This window comes from Rana temporaria, chromosome 5, assembly GCF_905171775.1.
Source record: "Rana temporaria chromosome 5, aRanTem1.1, whole genome shotgun sequence".
NCBI lineage: Eukaryota > Metazoa > Chordata > Amphibia > Anura > Ranidae > Rana > Rana temporaria.
In genome coordinates this window covers 3,556,163-3,576,331 of record NC_053493.1, presented here as the reverse complement: position 1 = coordinate 3,576,331, position 20,169 = coordinate 3,556,163, and the positions used below count along the sequence as shown (strand labels likewise).

The 20,169-nt window shown below is 45.0% G+C and overlaps 1 protein-coding gene and 1 long non-coding RNA gene across 2 annotated transcripts; both read left to right on the top strand.

The window, feature by feature from the left end:
• Positions 1-3,331: 3,331 nt before the first annotated feature.
• Positions 3,332-6,264, top strand: ARC (activity regulated cytoskeleton associated protein). Its single transcript, XM_040352074.1, has one exon. The coding sequence runs from the start codon at positions 3,814-3,816 to the stop codon at positions 4,981-4,983; it is 1,170 nt and encodes a 389-aa protein (XP_040208008.1). The 5' UTR covers positions 3,332-3,813; the 3' UTR covers positions 4,984-6,264.
• Positions 6,265-6,275: 11 nt separating this feature from the next.
• On the top strand, positions 6,276-8,284 carry LOC120939741. Its single transcript, XR_005749364.1, has 2 exons — positions 6,276-7,008; positions 7,595-8,284. It is a non-coding gene; the product is annotated as an uncharacterized LOC120939741 (long non-coding RNA).
• Positions 8,285-20,169: the final 11,885 nt, after the last annotated feature.

Sequence of the window (20,169 nt, the reverse complement as noted above, 5' to 3'; positions counted from 1 at the left end):
CTGCGTATAGACACTCCCCCTCGCTCGGGATTGGACAGTTCACCCAAACGAGGGGGAGTGTCTATGCGCAGTGCGAATCATTACAGCTATTCAAAGCTGTAATGTTCCCAGCGTATTACACAGTCGGCGGTAGCGGCGAACGGCGGCGGGATGCGGCGTCACGGCGGCGGGGGGGGAGTATTCTATTTCGGTATCGGGGGTATTTGCGGGAGTACGAGTACTCCCGCAAATACTCGGAATCGGTCCCGATACCGATACTAGTATCGGTATCGGGACAACCCTACATATAATGTACCTACAGTTTAGTTTAGTTTTTGCTGTTGTTTCCTGGTTCTCTGACATACAGAGCCAGAGAGCCAATAGAGGGCAGTGATGCTTTGTAAAACAAAACTGGATTGGTGCTGACACACAGTAATCACACCTCCTTGATTAGTCACCACAGTGAGAAATCTCCCAGTACTGTGGTGATCAGGAAACAGACAACCAGGAAGTGTCCAGAACAGAGAGGAATTACAGCAACATCAAAGCAAAAACGAACAATGAGGACATGAAACCAGGACTGCAGTAAGGTAAAGGAAGCTATTTAGCTAAAAAAAAAAATCCTTTAGTGACCCTTTAAGTTAAAATCAATATTTTTTGCTAGAAAATTACTTGGAACCCCCAAACATTATATATATTTTAGCAGAGACCCTAGGGCAGTGATGGCAAACCTTGGCACCCCAGATGTTTTGGAACTACATTCCCCACTCAGCAGTGGAGATGAGCATCATGGGAAATGTAGTTTGAAAACATCTGGGGTGCCAAGGTTCGCCATCACTGCCCTAGGGAATAAAATATTTTATGTTACACTGTATTTGCCCGGCGGTCTTTCAAATGCAATTTTTGGGGAAAAAATACACTTCAATGAATAAAAAAATAAAATAAAAAATGAAACAGTAAAGTTAGCCCAAGTGTATTTATTTTTAATGTGAAAGATGATGTTGCGCTGCGAGAATCGTGAGATAATCGTGATCCATCTTCTAAGCAAAAAAATCTTGATTCTCATTTTAAGCCAGAATCGTGCAGCTCTATGACTTTGCAGCTCTATGACTTTGTAAAAAGTTTATTACACCTCTTATACCGCGTACACACGATCGGAATTTCCGACAACAAGTGTTCGATGTGAGCTTTTGGTCGGATATTCTGACCGTGTGTAGGCTCCATCGGACTAATGTTTGAGAGCTGGTTCTCAATTTTTCCGGCAACAAAGGTTCTTGTCGGAAATTCCGACCGTGTGTATCCAATTCCGACTCACAGAAATCCTACGCACGCTCGTAATCAATTTGACGCATGCTCGGAATCATTGAACTTCATCTTTCTCGGCTCGTTGTAGTGTTGTACGCCACCGCGTTCTTGGCAAACAGAATTTCCGACAACCTTTCTGTGACCGTGTGTATGCAAGACAAGTTTGAGCCAACATTCCGTCAGGAAAAAAATCCACGGTTTTGTTGTCGGAAGGTCCGATTGTGTGTACGCGGCATTAGACCAGAGGTCTCCAAGCTGGAGGGTCGTAGTTGGGAGATCCCTGTCTTACACTGATTCATAACCCCAATAGACTTGCAGGCTTGAGTCCTCTCATCAAAGTCTTTGTAGTCTTCTCCATTGGCCTCTTTATATAAGCAACACTAATTGTGTGGGAACTAGGGGTGCAACGGATCACAGTTGATCCGTGATCCGAACGGGTCACCCCCTTTGGATCGGAACACACTGTGATCCGCGGATTGCCGCGGCTCCGGAGCTAGGCCGAAGCCGCGGCATTTCCTAATGTTATGGCCGTGGCTCCAGAGCTAGGCCAAAGCCGCGGCCTTTCCTAATGTTATTCCTGCGGCTGGGTGTACCAAGAAGCCGCGGCCTTTCGTAATGTTATTCCTGCGGCTCCGGAGCTAGGTCGAAGCCGCAGCCTTTCCTAGCGTTATGGCCGCGGCTCCGGAGGTAGGCCGAAGCCGCGGCCATAACGCTAGGAAAGGCCGCGGCTTCAGCCTAGCTCCGGAGCCGCAGGAATAACATTAGGAAAGGCCGCGGCTTCGGCCTAGCTCCGGAGCCGCGGCCCTCCTCTCTTTACACCCACAAAGGAGGAGCCCGCACTCGTGGGACACACGCTGGGAGTGCCTGTACTGCCCGAGGGGGGTCTCTTGCCCTGAGAGGAGGGGGGTGTCTCTTGCCCTGAGAGGAGGGGGGAGTCTCTTGCCCTGAGAGGAGGGGGGGTCTCTTGCCCTGAGAGGAGGGGGGGTCTCTTGCCCTGAGAGGAGGGGGGAGTCTCTTGCCCTGAGAGGAGGGGGGAGTCTCTTGCCCTGAGAGGAGGGGGGGGAGTCTCTTGCCCTGAGAGGAGGGGGGGGGTCTCTTGCCCTGAGAGGAGGGGGGTCTCTCTTATACTGAGAGGAGGGGGGAGTCTCTTGTACTGAGAGGAGGGGGGGTCTGCACCGAGGGGGTACTATAGTGGGGGGGAGATGTGTATATTACATAGTTTGCCGATCCGAAAAATGATCCGATCCGTGACTCCTGATCCGAGGAACGATCCGAACCGTGAGTTTTTTGATCCGTTGCACCCCTAGTGGGAACTACACATCGCCTTCCGGCAAGCTTTGACATACCGGCGGCATTCAAAGGTTCCGTGAGGGGTTCCCTCTCCTCTCTAGGCACATGGCATATGTCTTGTCAGTAAAAAAAAACACAACATTTTTTTTGGGGGGGGGGGCTCATACTCATATTTTTTAAATCAACCCACTTTAATGATGACTCCAAATTTCCTCCCCCCTCTTTATTATGACCCAACACCCTAATGTGATTAAACGACCTTCCAAAACGACCAAGGGGGTTGTGTTTATATTACGTAGGTGTGCGGAATGGAAGGAGGAGGGGGGGACCGGGATCTTTCAATCACCATGAGATGAGACCTTTTATGGCAGGTTGAGGCAGGGAAGACGCTACATTGCGTGGGAGATGTGTCTCCTGCTTCTCGCTGAATTACGTGTTCTCTTTTTTTTTCACATAGGGGGAATTACACATTATTCCATAGCTGGAGTGATTGCAGCTTCCAATGTGTGTTCGCTGAATCACAAGGAGGAGGGGGGGGGGGAAGTGAAGTGCCATCTGTTTCCAAGGAGATGGAAGCTCCAACCAATCGGCGGCTCGTACGTAGCATGGGGTTTGCTGATAACTCACAAGACTAGCTCTGCTAGATAGAGTATAAATACCCTCACTGGCAAACTATTCCCACAAACTCAAACCGCCAACAGCTACAAAGTACTTTTCTCTACAGGCTTTTGCGGCTTTTACCTGCTCGATATCTTCTTCGGATTCCAGACGGAACTTCTTCTGATCCAGCCCTTGGACATAAGGGTTTTTCATCATCTTCTTCTTCTTCTTCTTCTTCTTCTTGTTCTTCTTCATCACTCTTAAGATTTTGGGATCTCCTAATTGCTTCTGATTCCTGAAAATTGCATCGGAAGTTCTGAAAAGACTGGACTTTGGGTGATATCCAACTGCAGCCTTTTAAATTCCCTCTTTTTTTCTTTTTCTTGCTAAAATCTGACAGCCGTGATTTGTAATTCAAATTTTTTCTGCTTACTGAATAGATCTAGGGATTGTTTACTGATTTGGGAAAATGCTCTTAGCTTAACGGAACGAGGTGGGTTGCAAGAGCCTGGCTGCCTGACGAGAGCAAGCAATTTTCTTTTTTTAAAGTTTGTTGCTTTAAAAAAAAAAAAAGTTTTCAAAACTTTAAAGATAAACCAAGGCATTTGCTGGCTACATTTTTTAACTTGCTCGTTAAAAATGGCAGCAAGCCTAGCTCTCAGTGGCGTTGTGGCTCCCGCTCTCCCTCTTCCCGAACAAACGGTTGCTCTCCAGATTGGCACTTGTAGCCCAGCTGAAATGCTGGACAGGGTTAGGAAGACGCAGGTTTACATTCTGTCCGGGGTCTCCAGGCAAGTCGAAAGCGAGCTGAAAGGGTTTAAGAGGTCTGTGCAGAGGCTGAATGCCAACATGAATGATCAGTCCCCGTTGGTGGGAATCCAGAGGTGGAAGCGATCGATAAAGGCTTGCCTTATGAGATGCCAGGATACCTTGGTCAACTTAGAGAGGTGGATGAAGAGAGAGATGAACTCTTGGAGGGGGGTGTTTTCCCGATTTGAAAAAATGGTAGGCAAGGAAGAGCTGCAAAGGAGGTCTTTTTACGGAGAGAAAAGTGCGAAGGAAAAGGAGGCAGAGGCGGCTCAAATAGCTCAGGAAGTTCTTGATAACCCAAATCCTTATGCTCCTACCCCACCATGCTCTCCTCCACCCCCAGCATTGCCATCCCAGTCATGCCAGCAGCACCACTGGGTTGTCCTTTCCGTTGACCTCCTCTCCCCCCCTGAGTTTGATGCAAACATGTCTGAGGATCCTCGGGATTTCCTAGTGAACTTAGAAAAGTATTTTAAGCGCAGCGGGTGGCACGAGAAAATTTGGCTGTCTCAGGTAGACAACCACTTAAAGGGGGCAGCTAAGAAGTGGTGGGAATTCAGGCAGGAGACCATAGACAACTGGCACGACTTCAAAGTGTCTTTCTTGCAATACTGCGAACGTTTAGTGGTGAGAGAGGCCATCAAGAGAGACCTAGACCTTCCCCAGAGGCGTTGGGAGCCCTTAGAGCAGTTTGTGTGGAAGAAAAGAGCCCTCTACCACCGGCTCTATGTCGATGCCAACGAGGAAGACATGATCCGATTTATCATTAGCACCCTTCACCCAGAGATCAGGCGTTTCCTCAAACCCCCTTTCCCTAAGACCATGGACCAGCTAGTGCAGATGGGCAAGGAAATCCAATTTGAATTTGAGCAGTCGGAGAAGCAAACCCTTAAGGCCGCTTATTCCGACGAGCAGATTAGCACCAAACTTAACGTCCTCGTCACGAAGGATCCTTACGATAGCAATAGCGTCTGCACTGAGAAAGCTAGCTACGAGTAGGAAAGTTTTTAAGGAACAAACTTTTGTTGCTCTCTGGTGAGAAAATATCAGCTCTTGAAAATGAAAGAGTGAAGTTTAGCTTAGAGAACTTTACGGTAATCTTTCTTGAGTCCTGTACAATGCAACAGGTAGAAAGGTGAGGGCTTGTGTCTGGTATGGGAAGTCAAGGTCAGCTGTGACATCTTTTCAGGTTGTCACAGAAAAACGACATTTTTAGTGCTGACAATAGCAGGCAAGTCTTAATGGCAGTTCAATAACGTAATAACTTCTGATTTTCTTTATACATCATAATGCTATAATCAACTCCAAACTAGAGATATACAATGCTTAGATCTTTAATAATACACAACTAGGACATATTGCCCTGCATGTAGCCAGGAAGTAAGCAGTTTATTGCTGTATTAGTGGCCACTTCCAGTAAATGGGAATTTTGGACAAAAAATTCGCTGAACTGTCACCAGAATCTGGTGTCGCAGTTTTGAAGCGATTGTCGCTGAAAACGTTCCATTAATGCCGATTGTCTCGCAACGATTTGGCAGATGAACCCATTTACTATAAGTGGGGGGCTGTTTTCACAGTGTTCTGCCTGTTCCCTTTAAATTTCAGGGAATAACGGCATTCATGGGGAAGTTAACCATTTGTTCGGTTTTAAGAGCATATTTTTTTTTTATTATTATTGCTGAATATGTAAAATAAGTTGAAAAAAAAAATAGAAATATTTTTGATATTTTTCAATGTACAGAAATCTCATCTATATTGTTTAGTGCAATATCATTTGTATATATTAGAAGAACAATTCCTTCGAATAATTCGATTTTATTAATCGGGGCAATAACATTTCATATATTGTGAAAGACCAATGTGTTCACTTTTTGAATACTATAGACATTTTTTTTTGTGGTCTTAATTATGAAATGAATGTTGTTGTTTTTTTTTGGGGGGGGTCTCTCTATATGAACACTCAGTAGCACTTTTAAATCGGCTTGTCAGATTACAAATGGACAATAGGCATGAGGACTAGGACTTTATGCAAAGTTTTTACCATGGACTCTAGAAATCTGATTAAGCATTAATATTAGATGGACAATTTCAACTTTTTCACAACCATCTACTTGGGAGCCAACCAGTTCCTTTGAGGAATCTAGAATGTTTCACCCTACCTACAAAAGAAGAGACTGTATGACCAGGACCCAATGTTCTTGGCCGTGTCAACCACATTGCCTACAAAAGAAGAGACTGCATGACCAGGACCCAATGTTCTTGGCCGTGTCAACCACCTTGCCTACAAAAGAAGAGACTGCATGACCAGAACCCAATGTTCTTGGGTATGTCAACCACCTTACCTACAAAAGAGACTGCATGACCAGAACCCAATGTTCTTGGGTATGTCAACCACCTTACCTACAAAAGAGACTGCCTGACCAGAACTCAATGTTCTTGGCTATGTCAACCACCTTGCCTACAAAAGAGATTGCCTGACTAGGACCCAATGTTCTTGGCTATGTCAACCATCTTACCTACAAAAGAGACTGCATGACCAGGTCGCAATGTTCTTGGGTATGTCAACCAACTCACCTACAAAAGAGACTGCATGACCAGGACTCAATGTTCTTGGCTATGTCAACCACCTTGCCTACAAAAGAGACTGCCTGACTAGGACCCAATGTTCTTGGCTATGTCAACCATCTTACCTACAAAAGAGACTGCATGACCAGAACCCGATGTTCTTGTCAATGTCAACTATTGGCCGACTTACTATAAAGGGGACCAGCTTGGGATGTAAGAACCTTACAGGACTTCTCAGGAATATCTGATAAACCCAGCAATTCTTGAACCCTTTGGACTTGGTTGATACAGAGGTGAAAGGACACCAAGACCTCTTCCTTCTCTGCCTAAAATCCCAGGCGGTAATAATGACGCCTTGTCTGGAGCAACGTTTGGCGAGCTGTCAAGACCCGACCATCGTGCTCTTAACTAGAGGTCCAAAGGACTGACGATGGAGGCCCAACCAGTGAGCTAAACAAAGTAAGTATCTTTTGAAGAACTATCAACAATTAGTAACTTAAAGAATATTTAATGGCCAATACTTTTAAAATCTTCTGAGTGCACATACTTCAAATATGGCCTGTGCGCTCTTCCTCATGCCCTCTAGTAGCGCTCTACCCTATACCTTCTAGTACCCTATACCCTCTAGTAGTGCTCTACCCTATACCCTCTAGTAGCGCTCTACCCTTTGCCCTCTTGTACCCTATACCCTCTAGTACCCTATACCCTCTAGTAGCGCTCTACCCTTTGCCCTCTAGTACCCTATACCCTTTAGTAACCTATACCCTCTAATAGCGCTCTACCCTTTGCCCTCTAGTACCCTATACCCTCTAGTAGCGCTCTACCCTTTGCCCTCTAGTACCCTATACCCTCTAGTACCCTCTAGTAGCATTCCACCCTTTACCTTCTAGTACCCCATACGCTCTTGTAGTGCTCTACCCTTTACCCTCCAGCAGTGCTCTACCATTTTCCCTCTAGTAGCTCTTACCTCTAGTAGGCAGTATAAAGTATTGAATGTGTTTGGTATTATTTGTATACTAACCTGTCCCTACTTTTTTGTTTTCAGGTACAACAAGTATAAGCTCATTCGCCTGGTAGCCCATTGGCCATGCTTCATCCTCGCCCAAACTTTGGGCCAACGTTCCAGACTAAAAGGAATGGTCGCATCCAACCGAAAAGACCGCTAATGCTGGAAGAGGTCTTTCATCAAATACTGGACTTCAACTCCAAAGCCCCCCCACCATGAACTTTGACAAAAACAAACTTCATCTACAAATCAATCATTCTTTCGTTTTTGCAATCCCCTTCCCAGATCTTCACAACTGTCCACCTCCAAGGTGCATCGTCCAATCAGAGTCTCCATACATTTTGGTGGACATCCTTCCTAAGATGCAAATATCTTTCATGCAATATGTCTAACGTGCAATGAATGTACATTTTTATTTTTTATTCTTAATGAAATAATGTTGATACCTCTCTTAGAATTTACCGGAATGTACCACTTAAAGGCAAAAGATGAACTGTCAAGAAAAGTCATTCTAAAAAAAAAAAGTGACCTTAATTGGAAAACAGTAGCACTTTTACTAAGAAAAGAAAAAGATTCTGTGTTTTGCACAAAAAGATCTTCACAGTCTTGTCTATTCTTGTATGAAAGCACATTGCATTATCCAAAGATCATGTAAAGAGGTTGAGATTACCTGAAAGCCATAATGTATTCATAGAATTTGTTCGTTAATAAAATTATATTTGATGGAAATCGCACTGATTTTGTTATTTCTTCGTGCTGGAATTGTAGGGTTTGAGGTCTCTGAGGCCCCGTACACACGACCGAGTTTCTCGGCAGAATTCAGCCAGAAACTCGGTCGGAGCTGGATTCTGCCGAGAAACTCGGTCGTGTGTACACTTTTCAGCGAGGAAGCCGACGAGGACCTCGTCGGGCCGAATAGAGAACATGTTCTCTATTTCCTCGTTGTTCAATGAGGAAAGTCGGCCCGGCGAGATCCTCGGCGGCTTCAACACTGAACTTGACGAGGAACTCGATGTGTTTGGCACGTCGAGTTCCTCGGACGTGTGTACGGGGCCTGAAGGTCCTCATTTCTCCAGGTGGGATTCTGGTGCATCTCTACATGCAAACCAATCAGCTTCCAGGTTTTATTGTCAAAGCTTAAATGAAGAAGCTGAAGTTAGAAGCCGATTGGCTGCCCTGTACAGCTGCACCGGATTCTGAGTGCTCCGGTTTTAGTAAACCTCCCCCTTGCGGTATGTCTTGTATTAGTCGGTCACATTGACCTGGACCTGTTCTGTAATGTTGAAGATGTTTCACTGCTTATCCAAACAGCTTCCTCAGAGCCGGTTCACACACGGCCGACACGACTTTGGGGGCGACTCTGCAAGGCGATCTCAAGGCGTCTTGAGAGGCAACTTGCAAAATGACTTCAGTATTGAAGTCAATGCAAGTCGCCCCGAATCGCCCCCCAAAGTAGTACAGGAACCTTTTTCTAAGTCGGAGCGACTTGCGTCGCTCCTATTAGAACAGTTCCATTCACTACAATGGGACGCGACTTGACAGGCGGCTGTGTCGCCTGACGAGTGGCCCCAGTGTGAACCGGGTTTCAGCCTGGATGAGAAGGAACTCCATCAATATTACGGAATAAAGTATAACTAAGTGGAAAGGGATTAGGACTAGGGTTGCCACCTCGCCCCTACAAACACGAACACATATGAATCACAGTGGAACCTCGGATTGCGAGTAACGCGGTTAAAGAGCGTTTTGCAATACGAGCGCTGTATTTTTAAAAATCCTGACTCTGTTTGCGAGTGTTGTCTCGCAAAATGAGCAGGATTCAAGCCACAGCGTTTGGCGTGGGAGGGGGGGGTGCCGGCGCCGAACAGCGCCGTTTGGAAATGCTTGGAAATACTCAGTTCCCGAGCTTTGCCAAGATCAGCCGAGCTGTCCTTCGGGTCTTTCCGTGTGTTTCCGAGGCTCTCTGGCACCCCCCCCCTACCTCTGGCCACATGCGGTATTACATGCCATTGAAGTCAATGTGGAACAAATTATTTTCGTTTCCATTGACTTCAATGGGGAAACTCGCTTTGATATGCGAGTGCTTTGGATTGCGAGCATTCTCCGGGAACGGATTATCCTCGTAATCTCAGGTTCCACTGTGCACGGGTTCTGAGGCCAATTTAATGCAGGTAAGGCACCAAGTGAGTTTAATTATCACCTTAATCAGCTACAGAACCCGTGTAATTAACATGTTTTAAAGGGATGAGGTGGCAACCCTAATTAGGACCCCTGTCAGGTTTGTATTGTTGTCTGTGCCCCTGTTTAGGGAAGATTCACCCGCTCTAGTTATCCTGTTCATCAGTGAAAATAAAGGAAAACCTAAAATTTTTTGAGTTGACCTCAGAAAAGTAATAGAGGGCAAATCTTCCAAATTGGAACACTAGTGCTGGTTGGGGGGCGGGGGTCACCAAGGGATTCCCTCACTTTGGAGGGATTTGCGGTCACTTCCTGTTATGGCTATGGGACAGGAAGTGAAGGTAATTGGGACACAAATGGCAAAAAAATAAATAAATTATGGGTTTTGACCCTTTATTATCCAAAATGAAACAAAAAAAGTTTTGCCTAAAGTTCTACTTTAAAGTAAAAGTAAAGGCAAGGCAGAGTAGAGAGAGATTGGAACCCCTGTCAGTTTGTCTGTGCCCCTCCTTTAAAAAATCCCCCCCCCCCCACTCTATTTCTCATGTTTACCATTATCATCGAAAGTGAAAGTAAAAGAAAATCCCAAATGTATGGGTCGTCCCCAGAAATGTAATAGAGGGGAAATCTTCCAATGGGGGACACCAATTCTGGTGACCTGGGGGGATTCCTTTAGTTTGGAGGGATTTCCTCTCGCTTGCTTTCTGTTGTGGCTATGGGAAGGGGAAGCGTAGGGAACCCCTCCCCCAATGGGTTAGAAACAGCACAAAACACAGGGGTTGTAACCCTCCCTTTACCCAAAATGAAAAAGAAAAACAAATTTGCCTTTTATTTCACTTCTATACCAAGGCTGTATGAAAGCGTCAGTTGTGGCTGCATGGAGCGCGCTCATAAACGGTGCCTGATGTCGGCACTGGGATTCTTAAAGGAGAAGTCCACATTGTTTTAAAATATAATCATATTAAAATATAAAACTTAGAATAATCATATTTAGGATGTGACATGAAGCATGGTTGCACACCCCACCCCCAACCCCAAATTGCCTCCCCTTTCCTTAATGGCGGGGTGCTTCTCCATTCAGAAAATATTTGTATTTGTTTGTTTTTTTTCTATTTTTTATTTAATTTTTTTTAGTGCATCTGTGCGTGGCCCCGCCCACTCATCTGCGTCATCCATGTCCTCAATTGTTTACAAAGCCACCATGGCAGGTGGGACATGTTGCAGAGTGAACAGGAAAAGGGGAAATCTATCAAGGGGGACACTGGTGAAACCACACTGTTCTGTCGAAATAGCCAACCCGTCAAAATCACCAACCATGTCACTTCCCGTCTCAGATTTAAAAAAAAAAAAAAACACCTGCAGTCAGAAGGTGGGCGGCAGCGGACATCTTGTTACACCCATCTAAGTTTTAAATTTCACACTCGTTTTAGAAATAAAGGGCCAGGTTCTCAAACGAGATACGACGGCGTATCTACTGATACGCCGTCGTATCTCTGTTTCTAACTATGCAACTGATTCTTAGAATCAGTTACGCAAAGCTAGCCCTAAGATCCGGCATGTGTAATTGAATTACACTGTCGGATCTTAAGGATGCAATTCTAGGCCGGCCGCTAGGTGGCGATTCCATTGCGGCCGGCGTAGAATATGCAAATGAATACTTACTGTGATCCCCGAACGTCCCGAACGGCCCGTCGATCTAACTCTACGTCGTTTCCGTCGAGTTACGCCGCGTAAAACTAGGGCTGAGCCCTAGTTGTCTTAAGCCATGTTAAGTATGGCCGTCGTTCCCGCGTCGAAATGTAAACATCAACGTCGTTTGCGTAAGACGTCCGTGAATGGCGCTGGACGCCATTTACGTTAACGTCTAAGCAAATGACGTCGGTGCGACGTCAGTTAGCGCAATGCACGTCGGGTAATTTACCCGACGGAGCATGCGCAGTACGTCCGGCGCGGGAGCGCGCCTAATTTAAATGGGACTCGCCCCATTCGATTGGGCCCGCCTTGCGCCGGACGGATTTAGGATACACCGCCACAAATTTCCAGGTAAGTGCTTTGTGGATCGGGCACTAACTTGGAAAAATTGCGGCGGTGTAACTTAAATGGGAAAAGTTAAGTTGCGCCCGGGCTACGTGAATCTGGCCCAAAGTATGCTTAAATACACTATTTTGAAACCCTGTGAGACTTGTTTCCGTTAGCTGATGTGACAGGTTTGCTAATCTGACAGAATGCCACAAACCTGCAGTCCTAAGCCTGTGGCGGCCATCTTGGTACACCCCGCACCCAGCCACAGTACATTGTTTGCTAATCTGACAGAATGCCACAAACCTGCAGTCCTAAGCCTGTGGTGGCCATCTTGGTACACCCCGCACTCGAACACGGTACATTAGTTGCTAATTTGACAGAATGCCACAAACCCGCAGTCGTACGCCTGCGACGGCCATCTTGGTACACCCCGCACCCGGCCACGGTATATTGTTTGCTAAGCTGCCAGAATGCCACAAACCTGCAGTCCTAAGCCTGTGGTGGCCATCTTGGTACACCCTGCACTCTAACACGGTACATTGTTTGCTAATTTGACAGAATGCCACAAACTTGCAGTCTTGAGCCTGCGACGGCGATGTTGGTACACCCGACTACGGTGCATTTTTTTGGTGCATTTTTTGCTAATCTGACAGAATGTCAAACCCGCAATCATAAGCCTGCGACGGCCATCTTGGTACACCCCGCACTCAACCACGGTACAATGTTTGCTAATCTGACAGAACAGCGGCTTGTCGCTGCTTTTAAAAATTAATCTTCAAAACATTCTCACAGGGTTGCAAAGTGGTGTATTTAAGCATACAAGCTAACTTTTATTTTTAACCACTTCCTTACTGGGCACTTAAACACCCCTCCTGACCAGACCAATTTTCAGCTTTCAGCGCCCTCACACTATGAATGGCAATTACTCAGTCATGCAACACTGTACCCAAATGATTTTTTTGTCCTTTTTTTCATACAAATAGAGCTTTCTTTTGGTGGTATTTGATCACCTCTGCGGTTTTTCTATTTTTTGCTCTATTAATGAAAATAGACCGAAAAATTTAAAAAAAAAATAAAGAATTCTTAGTTTCTGTGATAACATTTTGCAAATTATTAATTTTTCTTCATAAATTTTGGCCACAATTTATACTGCTACATGTCTTTGATAAAAATAACCCAACGTTTTTGGAAATTATTTGGTCTGTGTGAAAGTTTTACAGTCTACAAGCTATAGTGCAAATCATAATAAATTATCACATCTGATCACACCTGATGTACTGAAGGCCTATCTCATTTCTTGAGACCCTAACAAGCCAGGAAAGTACAAATAACCCCTTTTTGGAAAGTAGGCCGATGTGGGTACGGAGGCGGTAGAGGTGGGTACTGGTGGGCACCAAGTTTTTCCCGGGCACTGATTGGGCACTGTATGGCACTGATTGGGCACTGTATGGCATTGATTGGGCACTGTATGGTACTGATTGGGCACTGTATGGGCACTGATTGGGCACTGCATGGCACTGATTGGGCACTGTATGGTACTGATTGGGCACTGTATGGGCACTGTATGGTACTGATTGGGCACTACATGGCACTGATTGGGCACTGCATGGCACTGATTGGGCACTGTATGGCACTTTAACTCAGAACTTTCTCGCCTCCTCACACGCGGTGTCAGTGTGAGAAAGGAGAGCCGGCAATGAGAGATGATCTCATATGTTTACATTTGAGATCATCTCTCATTGGCCGACAATCGCGCTGCAAATAGACGCTGTGATTGGCTATTTACCGCGATCTGTGATTGGCTGTGTCCAAGGGACACAGCCAGCACAGAAGTTCCCCGATGCGCGCTCGGGAGCGAGGAAAGGGGCGGCCGTAAAAAGACGGCGTCCCAGAGAAGTAGAGCCGCATATAGTCGTACGGCCGTCGGGAAGTGGTTAGAAAAAGTGTGAAATTTAAAACTTGGCTGGGTGTCACAAGATGTCCGCTGCCGCCTTCTGACTGCAGGTGTTTTGTCAGATTAGCAAACCTGGAGCGCATGCGCGGTACAGCTAACTCATCAAAATTCTGCGGCCGGAAGTGACGTGGTTGGAGATTTTTGATGGGTTGGCTATTTCGACAGAACACCGGGATTCCCTCACTTTGGAGGGCTTTCCACTCAAAGGAAACCCACATATCACAGGGAGAACATGCAAACTGGTAGTGTTTTTGCTATAAGCTCCAATAATTGTAGCTGCTGATTTTAATTTCTGGAGGAAGAGGAGGGGGGGGTGGCGGAGCACCTCTTTAACCACTTAAGCCCCGGACCTTTTGGCAGCTAAAGGACCCGGCCAGTTTTTGCGATTCGGCACTGCGTCGCTTTAACTGACAATTGCGCGGTCGTGCGACGTGGCTCCCAAACAAAATCGACGTCCTTTTTTCCCCACAAATAGAGCTTTCTTTTGGTGGTATTTGATCACCTCTGCGGTTTTTATTTTTTGCGCTATAAACAAAAATAGAGCGACAATTTTGAGAAAAATTCTATATTTTTTACTTTTTTCTATAATAAATATCCCCCAAAAATATATAATTTTTTTTTCCCTCAGTTTAGGCCGATACGTATTCTTCTACCTATTTTTGGTAAAAAAAAATCGCAATAACCGTTTATCGATTGGTTTGCGCAAAATGTATAGTGTTTACAAAATAGGGGATAGTTTTATTGCATTTTTATTAATTTTTTTTTTTTTTTTACTACTAATGGTGGCGATCAGCGATTTTTTTCGTGACTGCGACATTATGGCGGACACTTCGGACAATTTTGACACATTTTTGGGACCATTGTCATTTTCACAGCAAAAAATGCTATAAAAATGCACTGATTACTGTGAAAATTACAATTGCAGTTTGGGAGTTAACCACAAGGGGGCGCTGAAGGGGTTAAGTGTGACCTCATCTGTGTTTCTTTTTTTTTTTTTTTTTTTTTTTTTTTTTTCCACTTCAGACTCTACCTCATAGAGTGCTTCTTTAATGCTCATGATCTGCGTGCCAGCCCATTGCATCTCTAATTTGGTTTTGCATCATCAGTGTCGCTTTTCTACATGTGTTTTTTTTTTTTTTTTTTTTTTTTTTTTTTTTTTTTTTGTATATATAAGTGTAAATATATACGGGTATGTTTCCACTATCTGCTTGACATAAGAGAATAAGGGAGACCTCGCAAAGTATATCCTTCACGATTTTTACCCCCCCTTCCCCCCCCCCCCTCCCCCCCCCCCCCCCTCCCCCCCGTCTCACCCAAGACGTGCTCAAAATCCTCTAATTCTTTCTGATTTCTTCTAGAAAATCTTTTAGGCTTCTTCCCTTAACTTTTCTGCGTAACTCCATGATCTCTTAAAGGTCCTCCAGTTATCCCATTTTGTACTTTGTAGTATGTTATTTCCCTCTAACCTTTCTTTCAGTTCTTCCATTTTGTATGTTTCTTCGACCGCATCGATCCATTCCCAGGTTTGGGGGCACTCTGTATCCTGCCATCTCCTTGGAATTAATCTCTTGGCGGCGTTTAAGAGATGCGGTGTAAGTGTTTCCCTATACCTTTTTATGCCTTCTTCTCCCCCATGGAATAGGACCACCCATGGGTCTATCTTTATCTTTTTCATTGTAATCTCTTCCACACAGCCCAGTATGTTTTCCCAGTACTTTTTTATCTTTGGGCACTCCCACCAAAGGTGAGCCATATTTCCTGGTGATCCACACCCCCTCCAGCATTCCCCTGTCTGCTCTTCATCAAATTTTTTTAATTTGTCTGGTGTCATGTACCACCCCGCGATGCATTTAAAACTCATTTCAGCCGTGCGGCTATCTACCGCGGAGGAGTGTGTCAGAGTCAACATTCTCTCTATTGTAGCCTTATCTCTCTGTGAACCTAATTCCCTTTCCCACTTTTCAATGAACGGAGGTATACTCCGCTCTCCTATTTTCAGTAGGATCTTGTATACTGTAGAGATGGTTCCTTTAGTTCTTTCTGTCGTACAGATTTTTTCCAATTCCGACAACTGATCCTCTGACCTTAATGGATGTGGGAGATCTTGGATGAAATGGTTCAGCTGCTGATACCTCCATTCATTGATTTCCATTAAATTTTTATTGAATTTTAACTCCTGCAGTGTTTTAATGTGATCCCCATTCATTATATCCCTTAGTTGTGCCGTGTCTTTTTTGATCCAGTGCCCCCCTATTTGTGTCTTACCCGGTGCAAAGTAATCGTTATCTTTCAGTGCTAAAAGGGGTGAATTATATTCCTTCACCGTTTTTTTATAGACTATATCCCATATTTTGAGTGCATTTTTTGTTATCTCATGTGCATTAATATCTAGTGTCCTAAATTGGGGAGGGTTCCATATAATCTTATCCAACCTTACCTGTGTTATTTCGTTTTCTAAGCTTACCCACCTCTTTTCTGTGTTGACTCTGGCCCACTCCACCACTCTTGTTAACATAACCGCCTCGTAGTATCTCCTAACATCCGGAACAGCGAGCCCTCCCTTCCTTTTTGGTTGTCTTAATGTCTGGAGTGAAATCCTATGTTTCCTATTTTTCCATATATAATTCGTAATTAATTTATTGAGGGCTGACAGCAGCGTTCTTGGTAGAGCTATAGGGATCATCTGAAATTTGTGTAGGATCTTGGGCATGATAACCATTTTACAGTAATTAATTCGTCCTATCCATGATATTGCTCTGTTTTCCACCCTTTTTGTTTCTTTCTTAACTTCATTTAACAATGGGATAAAGTTTATCGCATAAGTTTTTTTAATTGATTTAGCTAGTAGAATCCCCAGATACTTCAGTTTCCTTACCCAAGCAAAGCGATAGTTCTCTTTCAAGAGTTTTCCTTCTGTCTTTCTTATGTTTATACTCATGATCTCTGTTTTGGTGATATTTAATTTAAAGTTTGAGAATTCTCCGTATTCATTACATAAATTTAATAGGTTAGGGATTGATGTTTTGGGTTCAGTTAGATAGAAGAGGACATCGTCCGCAAAGGCAGCGAGCTTATGTTCCTCCGCTCCTATTTTAGTCCCTTTTATTTTTTGGCAGTTTCGGACCTTTGCTAGAAATGGTTCCATTGAAATCACGAACAGTAGTGGTGACAAGGGACACCCCTGCCTCGTTCCATTTCTCATTTGGAATGCTTGCGAAAGGCTACCGTTTATTTTTATTTTGGCCCTAGGGGACTGATATAGGGTATCCACCCAGTTCCTCATCCCCTGGCCAAACCCCATGTCCTTTAGGGTAGCTAGCATAAATCCCCAGTCTACCCTGTCGAACGCTTTCTCTGCGTCTATCGACAGGAGTAGACCTGGGGATCTCATTTCTCTCAGTCTCCGGATTATCAAAAGTGTTCTTACTCCATTGTCTCTCCCCTCTCGCCCTTGAACAAAACCCGTCTGATCTGGGTGTACCAGTTTAGTCATAACCTCCCTGACTCTCCCGGCCAGTACCCTTGCGAACAATTTTATGTCCGTATTAAGCAAGGATATCGGTCGGTAGCCCGAGCAGCTCTCGATGTCCTTGCCTTCTTTTGGGATCACAGTGATCGTTGCCTCGGAGGCCTCCTTACTTAGTTTGTATTTTTTCCCCAGGCCATTGAAGTACTGGCATATCCTTGGTAGTAATATCTCCTTATATTTTTTGTAATACATTATTGTAAAGCCATCTGGGCCTGGGCTTTTGCCTGAGGCTGAGCTTGTCAATGCTCTTTTAATTTCGTTTTCCGTGAATGGTCTATCTATCTGTTCGGCCTCTAATTGACTTATTTTTGGAAGTTTTGCCTCTTTTAAAAAAGTTTCAATCTTTTTTTCTTTCTCTCCTTTCTGCCAGTTCTTTTGTTTTACTGAGTATAGTTTTTCGTAATATAGTCTAAATGTTTCGGCGATTTCTTTTGTTGTATGTAATACCTCCCCTTTATCATTTTTAATTTTGTCAATATAGTTCCTTGATTTTTTTTTTTTTACCATCCGAGCCAGATGTTTGCTCGTTTTATTTCCCCATCTGTATCTCTCCCTTGCTATTAAATTGAATTCCTTTCTTGTTTCTTGATCTATGAGATCTTTAAGTTCATTTCGTTTATTGACCAGGCACAGGTATAGGTCTTGTTGCTTTCCATCTTTCTTATGCTTCTGCTCTAAGTTAAAGATCTCATCTATTAGTTTTACTTTTTTGCTAATCGCTTCCTTTTTTCTCCTTGCTCCTTCCGAAATCAAAATCCCTCTAATCACTGCCTTGTGGGCATCCCATAGGGTTGCTGCTGAGATTTCTTCTGTCTCATTTATCTTAAAATATTCTTCAAGTTCTTTTTTAACCTTAGTTATGCTTTTCTCTTCCATCAGCAGATCTTCATTTAATCTCCAATTTTGGTAGGGCCTATGATTGCATGCTACTCATCTGTGTTTCTAACTGTAGGGGGGCGGGGCTGGACGTGTGACGTCATTGATCGTCTTTCCCTATATCAGGGAACACACGATCAATGACAGCGCCACTGTGAAGAACGAGGAAGCTGTGCTTACGCTCACCTCTCCCCGTTCTTCAGCTCCGGGGACCGATCGCGGGACTCCAGCGGCGATCAGGTCAGCGAGTCCCGTGGTCACGGAGCTTCGAAACGGGTCGCCCACGACCCCTAGCTGGGCACTTAAAGAGGATGTACCTGCTTGTGCCCAGCCGTGCCATTCTGCCGACGTATATGTGCAGGAGGCGGTCCTTAAGTGGTTAATTTCTGGAGGAAGAGGAGGGGGGGGATGGTGGAGCACCTGTTTAACATATGTGGGGGAAAAAGTCCCCCTGAATATAAAGTAATGAATGTGTTATTATCTCTGGGTGGGCTTTCTTGTGCCTCAGATGACTCCGTCTGCGATGGTAAGTGAGTTCCACAACACACCTTCGTTAAAGCAGGCGGAACCCAAAGAAATTTCATTGGCTGCCGCTGCTGTCAATCAAGGTCAGCTAGCCAATCAGGGGAGAGAGGGGGTGGGGGCTCCGTGTCTGAATGGACAGAGGGAGCTGTGGCTCGGCTCAGGTGCCCCCCATAGTAAGCTGCTTGCTGTTGGGGGGGCACTCAACAGAAGGGAGGGGCCAGGAGATCAGAAGAGGGACCCGAGAAGAGGAGGATCGGGGCTGCTCTGTGCAAAACCTACTGTACAGAGGAGGTAAGTATAACATGTTAGTTATTTTTATGGGGGGGAAAAAAAACGGAGGCCCAGATTCAAGAAGCAATTGCGCCTGCGTAACCATAGTTACACAGCGCAATTGCTTACTTGCCCCGGCGTAACGAGTTCTCCCGATTCAGGAACCTCGTTACGCCGACTGCAGCCTAAGATATGCGCGGCATAAGGCTCTTATGCCCTCATATCGTAGGCTGCATTCTTGCGATGGCCGCTAGGTGGCGTTCCTGTAGTGGTCAGCGTAGAGCATGCAAATTGCATACTAACGCCGATTCACTACGGTACGCACGCCCTGCGTACGCAGTTTACGTTGTTTGCGTACGGCATGTTTAGCGTAAGGCTGCCCCTTTTAATAGCAGGGGCAGCCAATGCTAAAGTATACCCGTCGTTCCCGCGTCGCGAAATTTGAAATTTACGTTGTTTGCGTAAGTGAATAGTGAATGGCGCTGGACGCCATTCACGTTCACTTTGAAGCAAATGACGTCCTTGCGACGTCATTTACCGCAATGCACGTCGGAAAAGTTTCCTGACGGAGCATGCGCTCTACGCTCGGCGCGGGAACGCGCCTAATTTAAATGATTCCCGCCCCCTACGGGATCATTTAAATTGCGCACGCTTACGCCGGGCATTTTGCCGGCTCGCCCACGCAATTTACGGAGCTTCTGCTCCGTGAATGAAGGGCAGCGCAGTAAATTTGCGGGGGCGCAGGGCAAAAACGTTGCCCTGCGCCTCCGTAAAAAAAAGCGCAAATCTACCTGAATCCGGGCCTGAGACTTTACAATCACTTGAAGCCAAACTCCAGATCACACTTTATAATCATTTACAGCAGTTTTTAATTTTTATTTTGGGATAAGGATTTTACAAAAATAAATAAAAAAAACTGATCTAAGCACCGCCCCCCTGTCAGTGGTAAATGGTTTATCTCATTTGCAGGCACACAGCTTCTTCTTTTGAAAAACAACAAACTTACCGGCTGGATCACCAGATGAAAATAGAAGAAAGAAAACTAATGCAGCCATCACATCCAAGCAGGTAGGCCGCAATGTAATAAAATGTTTGCTTCTGTGTTTTTTATTTTCAATATTCTTTATTAGGATTTTTTTATATACATCGTTAATAATACAAGTAGTAATTTTCGGTCAGATGTTCCAACCGGAGCATGAGGCCCCTTTCACACTGGGGGCGGGAGGTGCGGTGGCGGTAAAGCGCTGCTATATTTAGCGGCGA